At 51.3% G+C, this 19,683-nt stretch overlaps 1 protein-coding gene and 1 long non-coding RNA gene across 2 annotated transcripts; one reads left to right on the top strand and one right to left on the bottom strand.

Moving 5' to 3' along the window:
• Window positions 1-1,996: 1,996 nt before the first annotated feature.
• CD177 (CD177 molecule) lies at window positions 1,997-9,272 on the bottom strand (the record flags this gene model as incomplete). The annotated part of the gene is made up of 10 exons (XM_082370197.1): window positions 9,158-9,272; window positions 8,943-9,083; window positions 8,517-8,699; window positions 7,647-7,766; window positions 7,368-7,484; window positions 3,719-3,859; window positions 2,815-3,000; window positions 2,544-2,678; window positions 2,093-2,277; window positions 1,997-2,014 (listed from the first exon to the last, which is right to left on the bottom strand). Exons 1-10 carry the CDS (start codon window positions 9,201-9,203, stop codon window positions 1,997-1,999), a joined length of 1,272 nt encoding a protein of 423 aa, XP_082226323.1. The 5' UTR covers window positions 9,204-9,272.
• A 184-nt stretch (window positions 9,273-9,456) lies between these two features.
• On the top strand, window positions 9,457-15,232 carry LOC309617425. The gene is made up of 2 exons (XR_014237999.1): window positions 9,457-12,656; window positions 13,576-15,232. It is a non-coding gene; the product is annotated as an uncharacterized lncRNA (long non-coding RNA).
• The last annotated feature ends 4,451 nt before the right edge of the window (window positions 15,233-19,683 follow it).

Here is a 19,683-nt window from a genome sequence, read left to right as displayed (position 1 = left end):
GGATAAATACACACTGTGGGTTCTGATTTGCCTTCCTCGGACTCAATGCTTCTGTCAGCCCTGCCATTTGGGAACTTAGAGGATGTCTGTTCTATTGCTACAGTATCCCATGAAGTATTGCTTCCAGCTAGAGGACATATTTTAAGGCAAAGGAAGTGAGGCAATTAACTCCCATCCATGGAGCTCACTGATCTTCCAGGTGCCCCACTACACAGAGACAGCTGACCTATCGGAAGGGTGGAATGGCCGTGATGGTTGATGAGGGCACCGGGTGAGAGAAGGTACCCTGCCGCCCAACAGGAGATGCTGTATGTCTTGAACCGGTGGCCAGTCCATCGTGTCACCTCCCCCAGAGCCAGAATGCAGGGGTCCATGAATCAGGGGAGGATAAGGGAGTGTCCCCTCCCACTAGTACACCTAACAACCCGCTTAAGGAATTTTTGCTCCTGGTCTCTGTGACCTCGGGCTTGGTGTGGGTGAGGGACCCCATCAGAGCTCTAATCAACTGGAAGCCAGGACTGCCCCCTTGCCATTCTGTGCTCCTCGTGCTGCTGAAACAACAAGCAGAGACTAGGGCCACTCTGCTGATGGCCAGAGGGAACCTGACCACCAGAGGGAGGCTGGGTTGCTGGATCAAGGAGGACCATGTTTGGAAGCCAGGGGATGCGTTGGGGGTAATATCTCCTTGGCCAGTGGCCCTGTTCAGCAGAAAGTGGCCAAGAGCCAATAAAGACAAGACCATTGAACACTTACTTCCCTTAAGAATGAAGATTTGAAAAAAAAAAAAAAAAGAATGAAGATTTGTGTCACACCAGTTGTCCAGAGGAGGTGTTGGCAGGTGGTAAGAGAACACAGAATGGATGGTAGGAGAGGGCAGCTCTGATCACCACCAGCTACACAGTCAGGACCTTTTCATCTTCGTCATAGGCTGTTTTTCCCCATCTTCCTCTCACTGTGGTACATGAAGAACTGGTTGTCTAATGCTGTGGGTGTGTGACCCATTGTCATTAGCACAATATGGTTCTATGATTAAGTAACGGGTGGGAATTGTGTCTTCTGTATTGAGCACTCTGATTTTCATCCGGACAAAGGAAAAGGGTGACTGCTGGACACTTTCTGTTTCCTTCTTCAAATTCACTCTCTCCCTTTCTCCCCCTGCCCTGTGCTGTGGGGACCGTCAATGGGATCTCTTGCCTTCCAGCTGGGTTCAGTCAATGGGGAGACCCAACAGGAGACCAGAGGGAGGACATTGAGTGAGGTTGGGGTATTAATTCCCCAGCTCCCTCCCTGTAGTGTCGCTGTGGGCTGGATGGGTTTTCAGCCTGGGATCAGAGATCCTGTCAGGCAGCGTTCTCTAAACACCACCCCCTCCAGATTCTAGTAATGGTAATGACTTCTCCTCAGTGTTTCAGGCCTAGGATGATAACAGCCCCAATGATATCAGCCTCAGGAAACTGTGCAAACCCTCTTGTTTCTCTGCTTCACACAAACCCTTAAGTTATTCAAGTGGGGTGAGCCCGCTGTTGGTGCTGAGGCCCTGGCTACTGGGATAGAAGCCTCATTGGTCCCGGTGCACCTTCACCTCCCAAGTCATGGTGATGCCCAAATACTTTTGCTTGCAGCAACCTGAAGGCTCTGCTGCCACCCATTGGGGTCCAATGGGGATGCGGACCAGATCAGTAAAGGACAGTCTGAGATGGTGAATCCGGATTCCTCTCCTCCCTCATGCCAGATCTCTGGGAGTCCTACCCTCCCCTCACGTAGAGAAACCCCAGCATTTGGGGGAAAGGACAATGTCTTTATTATCGCACACACGGGGCCACTGCCTGAATGTCCACCCTCCCGCAGGGCAAGCTCAGCTGCTCCGAGGCCCTGTCGTCAGGTCATACAGTATGTGGGGGCGGGGGGTGTGTGTGGGTGATAACTCGTGTAGAGGACTGGGAAATAATTCAGTGTCCAAGGCTGTTTAGTTATGAGGTCAGAGGGAGGGTTGGGGCTAGGGGGTCAGCAGGGGCTAAGAATCATGGGGAAATGGAATCAGCAGGGAGGGCGCCCCACACCAAAGGGCTAGGGATAGTCCCAGCCCTCCCACCCAAGCCAGGTCGGGGGCAGGGGCAGCTCCATTGGGCACTATAGCTTTATCATGGTCCTCAATTACTATAGCTTTATCATGGTCTTCAATCACGGAAAAGACCCCAATATTCTTGGTACCGTTCAACAAGGAGCTGGAAGGTTGGGCCAAGCAGCCCTGGATGTTCACTGGGGAGGTCAGCCCACCTGGAGAGTGAAGATCGAGTCAGAGAGGGCTCAGATTTCCTCAGCTTAAATTCCTAAACCCTAGGAATCCTAGACCCTCCCCTCCGCCCTCAGACCAAGAGACCAGGCTCTCAGTCCCCTCCTCCCTCCGACCTAGAAAATCTGGGTCCCCAGCCCTGTCCACCCTCAAATGCATAAGCCAGGATCTCAAGCAGCCTCCCACCTCAGGACCAGTGAATTCAGGCCCCCAGCCCCTTCATCCTTGGGACCTGACCTTCAGCACTCACCTCCCCTGAGAGCAATGTGACCCTTGTAGCAATGACTGGTGCCCTTAGGACACCTCACAATATCAGAGTTTTGTGTGCAGGATCCAAAGATGGACAGACAGGTGGGACATTGCAGGTCTCCCGGGGCAGGGGGAGCTGGGGAGCAGAGAGAAGGTTGGGGGCACACAGCTCTGCTCTTAGCTGTAGCCACCCTCCTTGAGCCCCAGGGTGTATCTCTGGGGCCCCATCTCTCCCTACCCCTGGTCCCACCCAGCCCACCGGGGTCCCACACCTGGATGAGGGAGGGAGTCCAACAGGACGCTGCTGCTGGTAGCCGAGTTGCACTTGTCGGAAGAGCAGAACCGGGCAAAGGAGGCGACGAACACTCCGGGGGGCCCCGAGTGTATGGAGATAGCCTGGGAATCCTGTGTCCTGGCCTTGCTGCAGCCTTTGCTCCCCATCAGGAGTGATCTGATTCCTGAGGGGTGACAGAGTGAAAGCTGGGTGGAGGGAGGGGAGACTCCGAGGGCGGCAGAGCCAGGGGTTCCTCGGTACACAGCAGGCAGAGGGGGGATGTGGGTCCTCTGATGACAGGGGCACAGGTCCTGGTGAGGGCGCGGGGAAGACTGGGGCCAGAGCCTGGGTCCTCCTCCAGCTCTGCCACCTCTCAGTTCTTGCTCAAATGTCACCTTCTCACTAGAGCATCCCCAGAGAGCAAATTACAACCTTTACATCACTCTCCCGATCTCCTTTCCCTGCTGGATTTCTTTCCATAGCTCTTATCTTCATACGCATCTCTTACTCTTTTTTTTTTTTTCTGCTTCCCCACTGGCACGTAAAGTTGCAAGAAGGCAGATGCGATGGGATCTACAGCACCTAAAATAGTGCCTGGCACACAACGGGCAGCTCATTAGACCTTGAGTGAAGTCACTGAGGTTACTCTGTGCCAGCTCTCTCAGCCCTTTGCCTGGAGTACCGGATACAGCCTAGCAACTACCCAGCAGGGTAGGTACTATTATTGCCATCACCTCGCCCCCAGTTTTCAGAAGGGGAAACCAAGGCGCAGAAAGAGGGAGAATTGGGTTTAGAACTGCAAGCATGAGGGGAACCTGGCAGGAAGTTCAGGGCACAGAATCCAGGGCAGGGAGACGCAGGACCCCGTGCGGCGGTCTTGCCGTCTTGCGCAGCCCACACACCTACATCTATGAGCAGAAGCGTCTCCTGACACACCTCCCCAAGATTACACAGCTGCTCCCTATTCGCGGACCATGTGACAGGTTTCTGAGTCAGGTCTTGAGAAGTCCGAAACATGTTCCCCCGATGACAGGTCAGAATAGCTGCGGAGAAAGAATTACCAGGGTCTGTGTGATTCAGGGACCTGCCTGGTCCTGCGCTTGGGAAGATGATCACATTCTTGACTCACCCTCCAAGCCACCTAGCCACTGGGTCCCTCGACCTCAGATTAGAAGGGACACAGGAAGTCCGAGCCCCACCCCCATTTTTTACCCTGTTTTGCTGGAACATCGCAGGGACTTTTCCCAACCCCCCTTGGGGACAGCTGTTCCTCCCTTTGGGTGTGAGAGAGATGGATGGCTCTTCCTTAGCCTGAGCCAATCTCTACTTCCCTCTCTGGGCCTCGGGCTCCTTATCTGGAAAATGAGGAGGGTAGCCTGACACCACATATTTCTTTTAACTGAGAAACCCTGTGTTCCAAACAAAAATACTCAAATGCTTCGTGTGCACTGAACACTTACTGAGGTGCCCGACTGCCATGACTAGTTTCCACGGATTAACCCGTTTAAGCCTCCCAACGAGCTTGCCTCACCTGGATTGCCTCATTTCCTCCTGGCACCCCGGCCCCCGCTCCGCACCTCCACTTACTCCCTGACATCTTGCTGTACCCCATCTTCTCATGCCTGGCCTTGCCGATGCTCAATAGATATTTGCTAAACTACCGAACTGAACTTAACCAGGGAAGGCAAATGCACCGCCCAATATCTGGCTCTGATGCTGAAAGCCAACAGAATATGGACATATATTAGGGATATCCATTTGTGGCCTAATGGCTGTGTTTTATGTGACGTGTGTGGTTTGGGAGCGTGCATATGTGGGATGTGTGTGGATGTGTAGTGGGTATGTGGGGTGTGTGGGGTAGTATGCGAATGTGTGAAATGTGTATGGTGTGTGGTGTGTGGCGTGTGTGTACAGTGATACAGTGTGTTGGTGAGGTACGTGGTGTATGTTTGTTGCATGGGTGTGGCGTGGTGTGTCCCGTGTACCTGTGTTTTGTGTGTGCTGTCCGTGGCATGTGATATGCGGTCTGTGTGCTGTCCGTGGCATGTGATATGCGGTCTGTGTGCTGGGCGTGGCATGTGATATGCGGTCTGTGTGCTGGGCGTGGCATGTGATATGCGGTCTGTGTGCTGGGCGTGGCATGTGATATGCGGTCTGTGTGCTGTCCGTGGCATGTGATATGCGGTCTGTGTGCTGGGCGTGGCATGTGATATGCGGTCTGTGTGCTGGGCGTGGCATGTGATATGCGGTCTGTGTGCTGGGCGTGGCATGTGATATGCGGTCTGTGTGCTGTCCGTGGCATGTGATATGCGGTCTGTGTGCTGGGCGTGGCATGTGATATGCGGTCTGTGTGCTGTCCGTGGCATGTGATATGCGGTCTGTGTGCTGGGCGTGGCATGTGATATGCGGTCTGTGTGCTGGGCGTGGCATGTGATATGCGGTCTGTGTGCTGTCCGTGGCATGTGATATGCGGTCTGTGTGCTGTCCGTGGCATGTGATATGCGGTCTGTGTGCTGGGCGTGGCATGTGATATGCGGTCTGTGTGCTGGGCGTGGCATGTGATATGCGGTCTGTGTGCTGTCCGTGGCATGTGATATGCGGTCTGTGTGCTGGGCGTGGCATGTGCTATGTGTAGTGTGTGAAGTCTGTGGTGTGTGCGGGACGTGTGAGGTTTAAGGAGGCCTGTGTGCGGTATGTGACGTGTGGTGTGTACTTGGCACAGTGTGTGTGTTTGTGTCTCCCGCGTGTATTGTGTGTTGTGTGCGTTATGGTGCGTGGTGTGTGTGGCATGCATCTGATCTGTTTCGGAAACGCCTTCTGGATTATGAATGTTACCTAGTCCCAGAGATGAAGGCCCGATGAGTAAACCAGCATTAATGAAAAGGAAAGATTCAGACTGTCCTTCTCTGCTCAACACCCTTCCACAGCTCCCCTACCCTCAGCAGAAAGGCCAGCCCCTCAGTCTGGCTGGGCAGACACCTGACCCACCACCAGGACCCCCCGCCTACCTCTCGGCTCCCCCAACAATATCCGTCCCCAAGACACAGCAGGGCATTTGCTGCCTCCTTGGCCTGGCACCCGCTGTTCCTTCTGCTTGGGACGGCTCTCCCTTCATGGCCCACACTCACCTTGTCCACCTGGAAAACTTGTGATCGCCCACCACCCCCAGCTGCACCCCATCCTCTCGATGAGCCCCTCCTCAGGCAGAGCCGAGGGACCCCTCTTGAAACCAGCGGGCTGCCCCCACCTCCAAGCCTTTGTCCATGCTGTTTCCTCTGCCTGTTCGTGTCCTTTTCCTCTTCTGTGAATAAACTGCAGCTCATCTTTAAGACCCGGCTCGTAGGTCACTTCCTCTGTGAAGCCCTCCCTGATTCGCCCCTCCCAGGACATTAGTATCATCCTCCTCTGAGGCCCCCCAGACCCACTTCCATGACAGCCCTGTGACCATCTGTGTCTGCGATGTCTCCCTTCCCGGTCCTGGAAGCCCTTTAGGGCAGGGCCAGGGTCTGAGTCCTCTGGGGTCTCCACAGGAGCCCTTGGAATCCTGTACAAACTCACGTCAGCAAACGCATCCTGGGTGCCCATCCTCAGCCAGCCCTTGTGCTGCCCGAGGCCGGAAGCCTGGTGTCAGTGACATCTAGGCCCTGTCCTCAAGGCTCCCCGTCCAGCCAGAGATCCAAGCAAGAGGAACGTTTGCTGAACTCACTCAACTCTCTCCCTGAAGCTCGGACAGGGAAGACCCTTCTCCCACTTTCCTAAGACCCCACTCCCCTCTTCGCCCCTCTCCCCTCCTCACCCCACTCCCCACCTCGCCATGGCAGGTGCTTCACATCAAGACACTCTAGGCCACTCTCATCCACCGGTGTCCCAGTTTGGCTGGGTTACCATGGGGAAGTGGGGACCCTCTCCGTGTCCCCGTTTGGCTCTTACTTCCCCTGTCACACCGGAAGCACCCTTGATATCCTCCCTGATCTTTTTTCTCTGCAGCATGTCTGCTGGGGTGCTCCAGTACCATGGGTGGGGGATGGGTGAAGGGTGGTCAAGGGGAAGTGGAAGACCCAGGGTTACCCAAGATCAGGGGTGTGGAGAAGTAGAATTGGAAGCAGCCAGTCACTCCCAGCAAGGAAACCAGCAGGCACCCCTGCACTCACTTCTGCAGCCAATGGATAGAGTGGCACATGAGGCAGCCCACCCTCCCTGCCCCTCTGACCTTCCTCCCTGCTGCCCTGCTCCTCTGCCACCTGCAGGCTGCCCTAACTTGGCCAGGCCCAGCATCGTTTAAAACACCCACCAGTGGATTCCTGTCCTATAGGAATGTCCCCTGGACCACGCACCCTCTGTCTCCCCTTGAGCTGGACATCTTACTGGCACCCTCACCTGAAGCGCCTACTGGGAGAATCCCTGACGTCACACCTGCCTGAGTGAGTAATAAATATCTGAATGACGTGATGCTGGCTTTGGTGGGATGTGTTTGGATGTCCGCCTTTCACAGGGTCATCATGCCCCGAGGCCGCGGCACAGGGCGTTTGGTCTTGTGGGTATGACACTCACCTTTAGGATCACAGGTCTCCCGCAGATTGATGGGCCCGATTTCCTGAGTCCCATTAAGCAGGTTGCAGCCTGCTTGGGACATGCACCCCTGGACTTTTAGATGGGTGGTGAGGCTCCCTGTGGAAAGTGAGAGAAGGGGAGAGAGAGAGACACTGCTGCTGGGACCATCCAACCCTCATGGGGGGAGGCGCAGCTCTGGGAAGCCAGGCCCACCCTCCTCCGGGTCCCAGACCTCAGCTCCCTTTCCTCCCCAGAGACTCAGATCTTGGTCCGGCTCACCAGCACTGAGCAGGAGGACCCCACTGTAGCAGTGTGAGCTCTCGGCGGGACAGGTCAGCTCTGCTGCAGACCCACAGCTTTCGGCAGACAAGCAGACTGGACACCGCACAGACCCCAGGGCTGGGGAGATGACAGGGAAATGGAGGGAGGACTGAGAGGGCTCTGAATTCAGACCACGTGCCTTCCCTCCACCCCCTCCCCCATTTTGCTGGTCCCCAAGAATCAATTCCCTAGTCTCCCCCAAATGTGCCCTCCTCGAGTTCTTCTCATGAAGGCCTGGGGTGCAGGGCATTTGGAACATGAGCTAGAGAGAGAGCAAGGTGGGGAGGGAACATGAGATCTGGGAAGGAGCGCCCGGGACTGAGCACAGGAGGTGGTACAAGTCGGGGAGGGGTGCCCGGGGAGGACCCAGTGGCTTCATCCACAAGTTCCACTAAACAGCCCAAGAAGACAAGACGCCCGTGTCCACAAAAGATGCCAAAGAGTAGAGAAACGCAAAACACAGCCCCAAACCCGATTTATGGTCTCAGACAGAAAAAGACAGTGGGAAGTCACAGGCCAATTTCACTTAGGAGGAGGAGATGCCAGAACCCTCACTAGAACACGCGTGAACCAAATCCAATGGGATGGAAAGAAGGAGCCGGCGCCAGGTCAGGGCCAGAGCCAGAGCCGGAGGTGGGTGGTCGAACGTGGGAAAATCGGTCCAGTTTTCTGCTCCAGGACTGTTGGAAGAAGCTGTGCTCGGGGAGGGGGTGCTGGGGAAGGTGGGCAGGGAGGGATTCTAAAGGAGCATCCCCTGTGTGCTCACCCCAGCCCCTCAGCCCCGTGGCTTCCCTCCTCCCAACCACCCTCCTCCTCTCCCTCCGGCACCTGTGGGTAGGGGCGGGGCCCAGAGAGGGAGGCTGGTGGAGAGATGGTTGCACAGGTTCTCCCGGCACACCCGGGTGTAGGAGGCGATGGACAGGCCGGGGCCTGCCCTGTGCTGGGTGACGAGGGCCTCGTGATCGGCCGCCTGGGTGCAGCCCTTGATGAGCACCACGTACACGTGGGGTCCTGGACCGAGAGAGAGAGACAGGCCGGGGTGAGGTCATGACCAGGGGGCGGATGTGCCTCGTGCTCTGGGGTGAGAGGCTGCAGAGGAGGCCCCCTGGGCAGCTGAGGAGGGGACAGCTCCTGGTCCTGGGGGGAGCAGGCTTTCGAGTTTGTACACAGAATGCCGGTAGGACCGGGGGCGCTGGGAGCGTCTCTGCACAGGGGAGGGTGGGAGGCAGGCGGGGGCCCACGGGCCCTCCTTACCGTTCTCCATCAGCATCAGAACCTCCTGGCAGCTCCAGCCATCCTCACAGTGCTCCTGGCTAGTCGTCCACTGGAGGGGAAGTTCTGATGCACTCCTCACGGACACCAGTGTCCCCCCGTAGCAGGTCAGGGCCTGCACTCCTGAGATGGGAAGAGCCAATCAGTCTTAGCGCATCCTCCAGGGGACTCCCCTCCCGTCTGGGGTCCTCACTCACGGGGCACGGTGATGCCCAGGAGGGCCAGCAGCAGGGCAGGGCTCATGATCAGGGCAGCCGGAACCCTCCCTCCTGCTCTTTCCTCCTTTTTATATCTCGCCTCACTCAAGGCAGTCCAGGAAAGGGGTGGGGAGGGCAGGGACTTGCTAAATGGGGCCTGGGCCTCCCTCTGAGTCTCAACACCTTAAAGGCAGCAGGGGTGGGGAAGGGTGGGGGCTGGAGGGTTGGTGAGTGAGGTCGAGGGGGAGTCTGGGTCCTCCCTCTTTCCCCAGACCCAGGAGTCTGGGCCCCCAGCCCCTCCACAGTTAGAGATTGAGGCATCCTGGCTCCTAGACCTCACTGGTCCAGATCCCCAGCCCTCTTTCCTCCAGAGCCCAGCTGTGTGGGTCCCCACGCACATCCTGTTTCAGGGCAGTTTGTGAAGGCCGTTTCCTCACCTTATAGCAACTTGGCCACCTTCTGGCCCCAAGTGAGGAAATGGCCCAAGTGCCTGTGAAGACACTGTGAGGTGAGTCTTGGCTGGTCCTTACGCTCTCCCTATCCTAACCTCTGCCCCCCTCCCACTTCCCTTTTCTTTCTCTTTCCTTTGTATACTGCCGTCCTTCTTATTCTCTTTTTCACTTACTTCCCTCATGCTTTCTCTTCTTCTACTGTTCTCTCCCCTCCCAGCACAACACAGGCCCTGGAATCTCCATCTCCCCGCCACCCAGGAGGGAGCTGAGGAATGGTGGGGTGCGGGGAGGGGTAGAGACTGACTCTCTGTCAAAGAATTCGGATATTCCTGGGCAAAGCACAGTGTCTTTGCCAGAAATAGATGGAACAGTGGTGTGCTAGAAGACCAGCTTTTCAGAAAAACAGCATCAACAAACCCTGCTTCGTAACATCGGCCTATTTCTATGGTGTAAATACTCCTACCATGTCTGATTTTAAGCTACCAATCATTTAACAACCAGCTCGCAAAATTCCTAAATATTTAACAATCGGCTTTTGCAAACCTGCACAAACCAGCTCTAGCATGCTGGGTAGGAGGGAGACAGGGAAGAATCAGGGGTGTCTGTCGGTGGCTGCAGAGGCCAGATGTGGGTGTGTGAGAAAGAGAGGGGAAAGGGAGAAAAAGAGTGAGAACAATAGTAGAGGACAAAGAGAAATGAACATGAAACTTGCAATTATATGTTTATTTCAACATCTTTATACATTGTATTTTTCTTCGCATTTGCAAGTTTAAAATTTGCTCCATGGACAGAGGCACGTTCCTCTCATCTCCCACTGTGTCTCCACTACTAACATGGAATAGCATAGGTGCTCAATAAATATTTATTGAAGGACGGAAGGAAAGGAGGGAGAGGAGGGAGGGAGGGAGGGAGGAAGGATGCAACAGTGCCATCACCACATTTGTATAGGTTGTGCACTAAAGAAACATCACTCCCTCCCCAGTGATCCACATTGTTGCTGTGTGAATGGCGCCCTCTGGAGTTGTGTGTGGCCTGAAGCAATGTCCCTGGAAGAAGAGAAGGAAGGGTGGGCAAAGAAGCACATAAGATCCTAGGCCGTCAATTAAATGTCTGATTTTAGTCAACAAATATTTACCAGGCTGGAGTCTGTGTCTGGTACTGTCCTAATTTCTGGGGAATCAGGAAGACCAATAAGAATGAAGCCATGGCTTTTGTTGAACTCACAGTCTAGTGAGAGAGACAGACACTAAACAAATACATGAGCACCAAAAAAAACCCACAAATGGTGCTGGGTGCTGGGCAGAGAGTGAAAACCAGGTGATGTGAAAGTGAGTGACTGAGCTGGGATCAGGGAGGGCCTCCCTGAGGAGGTGACATTTGAGCTGAAAGCAGAATGAAAAGAAAAAGCTTGCCGTGGAAAGACAGGCAGGAAGAGCATTCCAGGCAGAGGTAAAAGCAGGTACAAAGGCCCTGAGGTGGCATCAAGCTTGGCTTATATGAAGGTTAGAAAGAAAGCAAATGGCTAGACTATGGTGGGTAAGAGGGAGAGTGATAGAAGATGAGGGAGGAAAGGCTGGCAGCGGCCCAGCAATGTAGGGCTAAGTCGGGTTATTAAGGCAATCTTTCTGGGAGTCCGGTGTATTTCAAGTGACTAATGCAAAGTCTGGATGTGGGGCTGTTTAGCAAAAGGTCTGACAGTCCTTGGTGTGTAAAACTGTTTGCTACCAGACCGGATTCCGTTGCTCCCTGATTGTGTAGCCTTGGGTCATTTACTTCCCCTCTCTGAACTTTCCTCTTCTGTAAAGTAGTTGTAATGATTACCTGCACCTCATGGGTTGTGGTGAAGATTAATGTCTGTATATAACCCAAAGTAGGTTCTCAACAAATGATAAAAATAGTTAATATTAGGAGCCTTTACTCTGTTCCAACCCTAGTCCAAGCACTTTTTGTTTCAACTCATAGACTCATGACTCATACCCTGAGGGAGATTCTATTAATAGCTTGATTTTATAGTTAAAGAAACTGAGCCCCAAAGGAGTTAAATAACTTGCCCAAGGTCACACAATGTGGCAGAGATAACTGCCCACCAAAGATCCATGCTCCCTTCAGGGTGTAAAGATGTTACTAAGTGGCAACTGCCTAGCCAGGAATTACATTTCCCAGCCTCCCTTGCCTCTAAGTGAACCATGTGACTAGTTCCCACCAATGGAACGTGGGCAGAAATGACTGGTGTCACTTTTGAACCTGAGTGGTTACAAAGCAGGAGTGCCACCTCCTTCCTCAAATACTCCATTAAGTAAATGTGATACAAATGAGAAATAAACATCTATTATGTTAAACCACAGAAATTTAGTTTGATAATATATCTGTTTCAACTACTAGAATTTTTAATACACACAGCCAGGAAGTGCTTTCCTTGGGATGGATGTCCTAGAAGAAGAACCTGAGACAGAGATTCTTCTTGTGCTAAGTGCTCCAAGACATCCACTTGTAGCATTACCAGTACTGGTTCTTTTCTTTTCCCTACCCTTCCTTTTCCTTCCCTTCCCTTCCCATTCCTTTCCTCTCCCTGTTAGGAGCGACAATTGCAACTATTCCTTGTGCCTCTTGTAGAAAAGGATCCAGAAACTAAAAGAGGGAAAGGAGCTTGCCAAGACCTCTGTTTCAGGCTCTGGCTGAGCTAAAATCAGTTCTGGGCCCCTCAGTCCACACTTTGGCCGACTCATTCTGCTTTCTCCTTCAGAACTGGCCAATGGGTTCAGCAGGTATGAGAAGCCTGGGTCATGCCAGAATGTGCTGCGATATTTACCTATAGAGGACAAAGCAGACCCTCTAGCGCTTGCGTGGGGCTTCTTCCATGTTTATTTCCAACAAAGACACTTTCTTTGCCCCGAGACACCCTGAATGCTGGGAGGAACAAGTACATCGCCTCTGGGTCTCTACAACCTGGGTTTGTCTGTTTCTGCAGGATGAGAGTCATTTTAGTTGTTGATGACAATATTCTACCTGGGTGATGTTGCGTCTTTTCTAGTGCGTCACATCCAGAGGTTCGTAATGTCAGTTTGTCGCGTTATTGGCTAATTAATAAGTGACCATGTGAACATCCCAGTCTCCACCAATAAGACCCTTTTATTTCCTTGTACACACCACTTCCAGAGAATCCTCCCTTTTCGACACAGATTACACTTGGGTCGAGCTTCTCCACCTGCCCTGCGCTTCCCATTATGCAAAGCCCTTCCACTCAGGTGGCTCATCCCTCAGAGCTGATGCTATTAACCCACCTCATGAAGTGGGAAACAGCCCTGACAAGGGAGAATGAGCCCTTGAGTCACAGAGTCAGGAAATGGTGGCAGCATCCGGGAGCCCAAGCCTTCCCAGCAACGTGCACTCTGTCCCGCTGCACCAAAGCTCCCCGAACACGGTCGAGTCATCTGAATGATACATTTCCAGTCTCATCTGCCAAGCACCCAGTTTTCTCCAGCAAAGAAAAATTACTCGTATGGCAAAACAGTTCACATTCAGATTACAGTATAGGACCTTATGTTATAAAGAGGAGGGGATCCGGAGCGTGTGATGAAAAGTTACACTTAAATATCTCTATCGACCTTTCTGTACTCACCAAAGGAACAAAAACAAGTAAAAATCGAATACAACTACTGGCATTGACTCCGGTCAATATCCTCCAGCGCTGGAGGCACGGTGGATAGATTAATCCTTTGGAAGTCAATCTCACACTAAACCTTCCAAGTCCTTTGACTTGGAGTTCCGTTTTGGAAAAAAAATATTCCTAGTGTGTAAGGAGAAGGGGAGCTGTAATACCTGGAAATTGTGAGCTTTTAGTAAAGAGGCTGAGATTCTAGACCAGACATTGTTTCACTCTGATCTGAACAATTTACTTCCTCTTTCTTGCCTTCAATCTCCTCCTAAGTAAAATGAGGCATGGTTTTCAATCTTTTCACCATACAGGAAGAAGAAACAGGGAAGGATAAAAGTCCAACACTGCAGCGGCAGGACTAACATCTTAGCGTTTACAGCACTGTGGAGAAAGCCGTCTTTCCTAGAAGCCACCAAGCAACGTACACCCACAGTGGTTTGAGCTGAGAATGCACTCACCTTCATCAATAACATCAGTTGTCAGGCCAAAATCTTTCAAGATAATTCCACTTGACCTCACTTTAATTGAAGTAATATAGAAATGGAATTGTTGAGTCACATGGTAGGCATATGCTTAAGGTTTTAAGAAACTGCCAGACTGTTTTCCAGAGGGGTTGTGCCATTTTACATTCCCCACCAGCAGTGTGTGAGAGGTTCCAGTTTCTCCACATACTTGCCAATACTTGGTATAGTCAATCTTTTCCCTTTTAGCCATTCTAAGAGTTCCGTGGTGGTATCTCATTGTATTTTTTTCATTGTAGTTTTATTTTGTATTCTTCTAGTGACTAATGCTATCGAGCATCTTTCCATGTGCTTATTCACCATCCGTGTATCTTCGTTGGTGAAGTGCCTGTTCAAATATTTTGCCCATTTTTTTATTGTCTTCTTATTGAGTTGTAAGCACTTTGTATATTCTAGTTGCAAGTCCTTTGTTAAATAGATGTTTTGCAATAGCTTTCCCAGAAATAAAGGCATATGAGGCATATGTCCAAATAAAGACACATGAAGACATATGAATGTTAATAGTAGCGTTATTTGTAATAGCCCCAAACTGGGAAACAATGCAACCAAACTGTGATATAACCACACCATGAAATATTACTCAGCCATAAATAGGAATGAGCTATTGATACATGCAAAAATTTGAATATGAACTTCAAAATGATTCTGCCTAGCGTATTTATGAGGTTCATCCATGTTGTAGCATGTATCCGTACATCATTCTTTTTTGTGATTGAATAATATTCCAATGTATGTTTATACCAGAATTTGTTTATCCATTGACCCATTGATAGACATTTGGGCCATTTCCACGTTTTGGCTATTGTGAATAGTGCTGCTATAACATGTGTACATGTATTTGTTTGAGTAAGAGCTTTCAATTTTTTTGAGTATATACCTAGGAGTGGAAGAAGCCAGACACAAAAAGTCACATATTGTATGATTCATTTATATGAAATATTCAGAATAAGTAAATCCATAGAGACATAATTGGTGGTTTCCAGGGGTTGGGGGATGGGGGAATGGAGAGCAACCTCTTAATGGGTACAGAGTTTTATTTGGAAGTGATGAAAATGTTTTAGAACTAGATAGAGGTGGTGGTCATACAACATTGCGACTGCATTAAATGCCACGGAATTGTTCACTTTAAGATGGTTTATTTTATGTTATGTGAATTTCATCTCAATAAAAAAATTATACTGAATGCAAGAAGCCAGATGAAAAAAGAGAACATACGATAACATTCCATTTATATAAATTCTAGAAAGTGCAAACTAATCTACTGTAAGTGAAAGAAGGTAAATGGTTGCCTGGGTACTGTGGGGGTGGGGCCGAGTGCAGAGGGAGGGATTACAAAGGCTCATGTGGAAACTTTTGGGTGGAATGGATACGTTCACCGTCTCAACTGTGGTGATGACCTTATGGAGTGTGTATGCACATCAGAACTCATTAAACTGTGTACCTTAAATACGTGTGGTTTCTTGCCTGTGCATTATACCTCAGTAGAGCTGTAATCGAGGCTTGATGTTATGGATTGCCTGTGTAGTCAGGAGGAGAGAATATTGTTCCTCTATTACTGCTACTTCCAAATAGGTAGACGCTGGATGTGTGCCCACTGGTGTGCAATAATTATAACTGTTGGCCTTTATATGGCACTCACTGTATACTGGGCACTTCAGGCGTCTTAGCTCATTTAATCACCCAAATGAGTCAGTTGAACTCATTTACTTCACTCAACTTTCCTACCCCCTGGCCTTTGCACATGCTGTGTCCTCTGCCTGGAATGCATTTCTGCCCCTTTGTGAGCTCTAGGTTAACTCTGTCTGGGTCATTCTCCATTAGATGTCTGTCTTCAGGAAAGTCTTCCCTGGTCCTTCCATCTAGGTCAGCGTCCCAGTTACGAGGTCATAACTAACTATATGAGAGGACTGAGGAGCAGCTAAACTCACCCTGTAGGAGAAACTTTTAGGGAGTGGTCATATGTGTCTGATGATAAAGACACCATCTTTTCCCACAATGACAGGATTTCTCTATGTAAGGTATAGGGCAGGACACCCAGAGGTTTGGCACAGGCGAAGGTAAAGAAACCAGAGAGAGAGTCACCATCTGAAGGCTGTCCTTCACTGGTCGGGTGCACATCTCCATTCCAGCTCCAATGGTAGCAGAGCCTTCAGGGTGCTGCAGTCAAAGGTATTTGCCCATCACCACGACCTGGGAGGTGAAGGTACACTACACCAATATGGATTCTACCTAGCAGTCAGGGCCCCAGCACAAAAGGGGACTCATTCCACCTGCACAACTTGAGAAGAGATTGAAAATGAGATAATTGGCAAGGGTGTGTGACTGTTGTGGAGACACAAGGGTGACAGCAGTTTCCTGCTGCTGATACCACTGGGTTTCTGTACTGGAACACTGAGGAGGTGCAAGACAGAGACATAGAGAGTATCCTCTCTGGAGAGGGCTACTTGACAGGAACTCCAACTTCAGGCTGAAAAATCCATCCAGCCCACAGCAACACTACAGGGAGGGAGCTGGGGAATTAATACCCCAACCTCACTCAATGTCCTCCCTCTGGTCTCCTGTTGGGTCTCCCCATTGACTGAAGCCAGCTGGAAGGCAAGAGATCCCACTGACAGTCCCCACAGCACAGGGCAGGGGGAGAAAGGGAGAGAGTGAATTTGAAGAAGGAAACAGAAAGTGTCCAGCAGTCACCCCTTTCCTTTGTCCAGATGAAAATCAGAGTGCTCAATACAGAAGACACAATTCCCATCCGTTACTTAATCATAGAACCATATTGTGCTAATGACAATGGGTCACACACCCACAGCATTAGACAACCAGTTCTTCATGTACTACAGTGAGAGGAAGATGGGGAAAAACAGCCTATGACGAAGATGAGAAGGTCCTAACTGTGTAGCTGGTGGTGATCAGAGCTGCCCTCTCCTACCATCCATTCTGTGTTCTCTTACCACCTGCCAACACCTCCTCTGGGCAACTGGTGTGACACAAATCTTCATTCTTAAGGGAAGTTAGTGTTCAATGGTCTTGTCTTTATTGGCTCTTGGCCACTTTCTGCTGAACAGGGCCACCGGCCAAGGAGATATTACCCCCAACGCATCCCCTGGCTTCCAAACATGGTCCTCCTTGATCCAGCAACCCAGCCTCCCTCCGGTGGTCAGGTTCCCTCTGGCCATCAGCAGAGTGGCCCTCGTCTCTGCCTGTTGTTTCAGCAGCACAAGGAGCACAAAACGGCAAGGGGGCAGTCCTGGCTTCCAGTTGATTAAAGCTCTGATGGGGTTCCTCACCCACACCAAGCCCGAGGTCACAGAGACCAGGAGCAAAAATTCCTTAAGCGGGTTGTTAGGTGTACTAGTGGGAGGGGACACTCCCTTATCCTCCCCTGATTCATGGACCCCTGCATTCTGGCTCTGGGGGAGGTGACACGATGGACTGGCCACCGGTTCAAGACATACAGCATCTCCTGTTGGGCGGCAGGGTACCTTCTCTCACCCGGTGCCCTCATCAACCATCACGGCCATTCCACCCTTCCGATAGGTCAGCTGTCTCTGTGTAGTGGGGCACCTGGAAGATCAGTGAGCTCCATGGATGGGAGTTAATTGCCTCACTTCCTTTGCCTTAAAATATGTCCTCTAGCTGGAAGCAATACTTCATGGGATACTGTAGCAATAGAACAGACATCCTCTAAGTTCCCAAATGGCAGGGCTGACAGAAGCATTGAGTCCGAGGAAGGCAAATCAGAACCCACAGTGTGTATTTATCCCTGTGGGGGGGAAGCTCAGTCCCCTCGAGGGTGGGGTGTGTCCTGGGTAGTCCTGCTGTAGAAAGACGCCATAACAGGCTTAGAGTTGGCCTCTGCCTCTGTTGGTTTGGGCACTGAGTACAGTCAACAGCCAGGTCACCTTGGGGAGAGTTAACCCATTTGTTGTCTCTGTGGGGAGCTGAGGTATGAGGTAGATGGGCCCTGGACACAGCAGCTAGAGTTTGTCGAGAGGAGTAAATTTGAGCTTTGTTTTCCCTACACACTTCAACGACAAAGTTAGTGGCAGGAGCTGAGCTCTGCTGGAGTAAAGAGATAAGATGACCACATCTATCACTCCTGAGGTCAGGAAAACCTTCCCTGTCTGCACATGCGCAGGAAGCCTCCTCAGGGTCAAAAAGGGAGGGGGCGTCACCCCATAAATAAGTGTTGTCAAACCTCTCATTAGCCTCTGTGCTGGAATCCATCTCGGCAAAAAGATGTGCACGCCTATTGGGAAGGGTCCTAGGGCAGGTCAGATGTGGGAAAAGAAGCGAGATAATTGGCTAGAGGAGAACAAAGATGCAGAAGAACTGCCCTCTATAAATGATTTAACAGCCTTTTTACTGTGGTCTGCCCACACCCTTTCTCTCCTGGTGTGTATTTCTGCCTAGCTTCTGTCTTATATAAATAAACTGTTTCTCTGTGTGCTCTCCCACATGTTGTGCTGTGTTGCTAATAACAAACTTTGTACCTGTTTTTGAAGTTTTTGCCTCCTTGAAACATTCTTGTTACCACAGGGCAAGAGCCAGGGCAACTTCACTTCTAGTCTCTAGCCCCCCCCGGTGGACTAGGGGCTAGGATTCCTGGTTTTCATCCAGGCTACTCAAGTTCAATTTCTGGGCAGGGAAATAAGATCCTGTGTCAAGATCACTCGCTGCTGTCTATCCAAAATCAGAGCCTCCACCACCCACATAGCCACTTTGCACATGGGCCCAGTGTGCAAGCACTGATGCGAGAGAAGCCGCCTGACACGGCTCACTGGGTACCAAGAACCTCCTGCTCAGGGCATGGGTTCTGGTGGGCATTCGTGTGGGACATGAACATCTTCACCCTCTGTGCCCATCCCCAGAGGACCATCCACATATCCTCCGTGTCTTCATTTGATGCTTTTATTCTTACCAAGTCCTTGACCAAATGGCTCACCAGGGGTCCATGCAGAAGTGGACTTGAGGACCTCTCTCCCGCCCACAAAGTGGACCCCTGAAGTTTTGCCCCCTGAAGGATTTCCTTACATCACTCTTTCAGGACCACATGTGCGAGTGCTAACACAGCAGCTACCCACTTCTGCCTGGTGCCAGCCCACGCTCCAGATCTGTGCATACACCTAGTCTGTGCTTTCTGTCCTCTGTAAATAGATCACAGGGAATCCCCATGAGCTCATAGGTGTGGGTGGGGGAAGAGGCAGGAGGAGTGGGTGCCATGGGTGCCTGAGCCACTTGCTGGCGTGTCCACCTGTGCCCTCCATTCCTGCTTGAGCCTGATCTCAAACACACCTTTTCCACAGATGGTGGACGCTGCTGAGCGTGCCCAACATCATGGTTCGGTAGCTTGACTGCATCCAGTATGTGATGTGCAGTTCAGGTCACAATGCCCTTGGTGTTGGTGGCCAGGTGTCACTGTCAGTTTGAGCTGCTATAACAAAATATCATGGCTTATCAAGAAGAGAATTATTGGGGCTTCCCTGGTGGCGCAGTGGTTGAGAATCTGCCTGCCAATGCAGGGGACACGGGTTCGAGCCCTGGTCTGGGAAGATCCCACATGCGGCGGAGCGACTAGGCCCGTGAGCCACAATTACTGAGCCTGCGCGTCTGGAGCCTGTGCTCCGCAACAAGAGAGGCCACGATAGTGAGAGGCCCGCGCACCGCGATGAAGAGTGGCCCCCACTTGCCACAACTAGAGAAAGCCCTTGCACAGAAACAAAGACCCAACACAGCCATAAAAATAAATAAATAAAAACCTTCATGGATTAAAAAAAAAAAAGAACAGAACTATTTCTCACAGTTTTGGAGGCTGGAAGTCCCAGATCAGGGTGCTTGTGTGATCAGGTTCTGGTGAGGGCCCTCTACTGGGCTGCAGATGGTAGATTTCTCATTGTATCC

The sequence above is a fragment of the Balaenoptera borealis genome (genome assembly GCF_965194805.1).
Source record: "Balaenoptera borealis genome assembly, chromosome: 19".
Classification (NCBI taxonomy): Eukaryota; Metazoa; Chordata; class Mammalia; order Artiodactyla; family Balaenopteridae; genus Balaenoptera; species Balaenoptera borealis.
The sequence above is the reverse complement of the archived record's forward strand: the minus strand, read 5'-3'. Positions and strand labels throughout refer to the sequence as shown.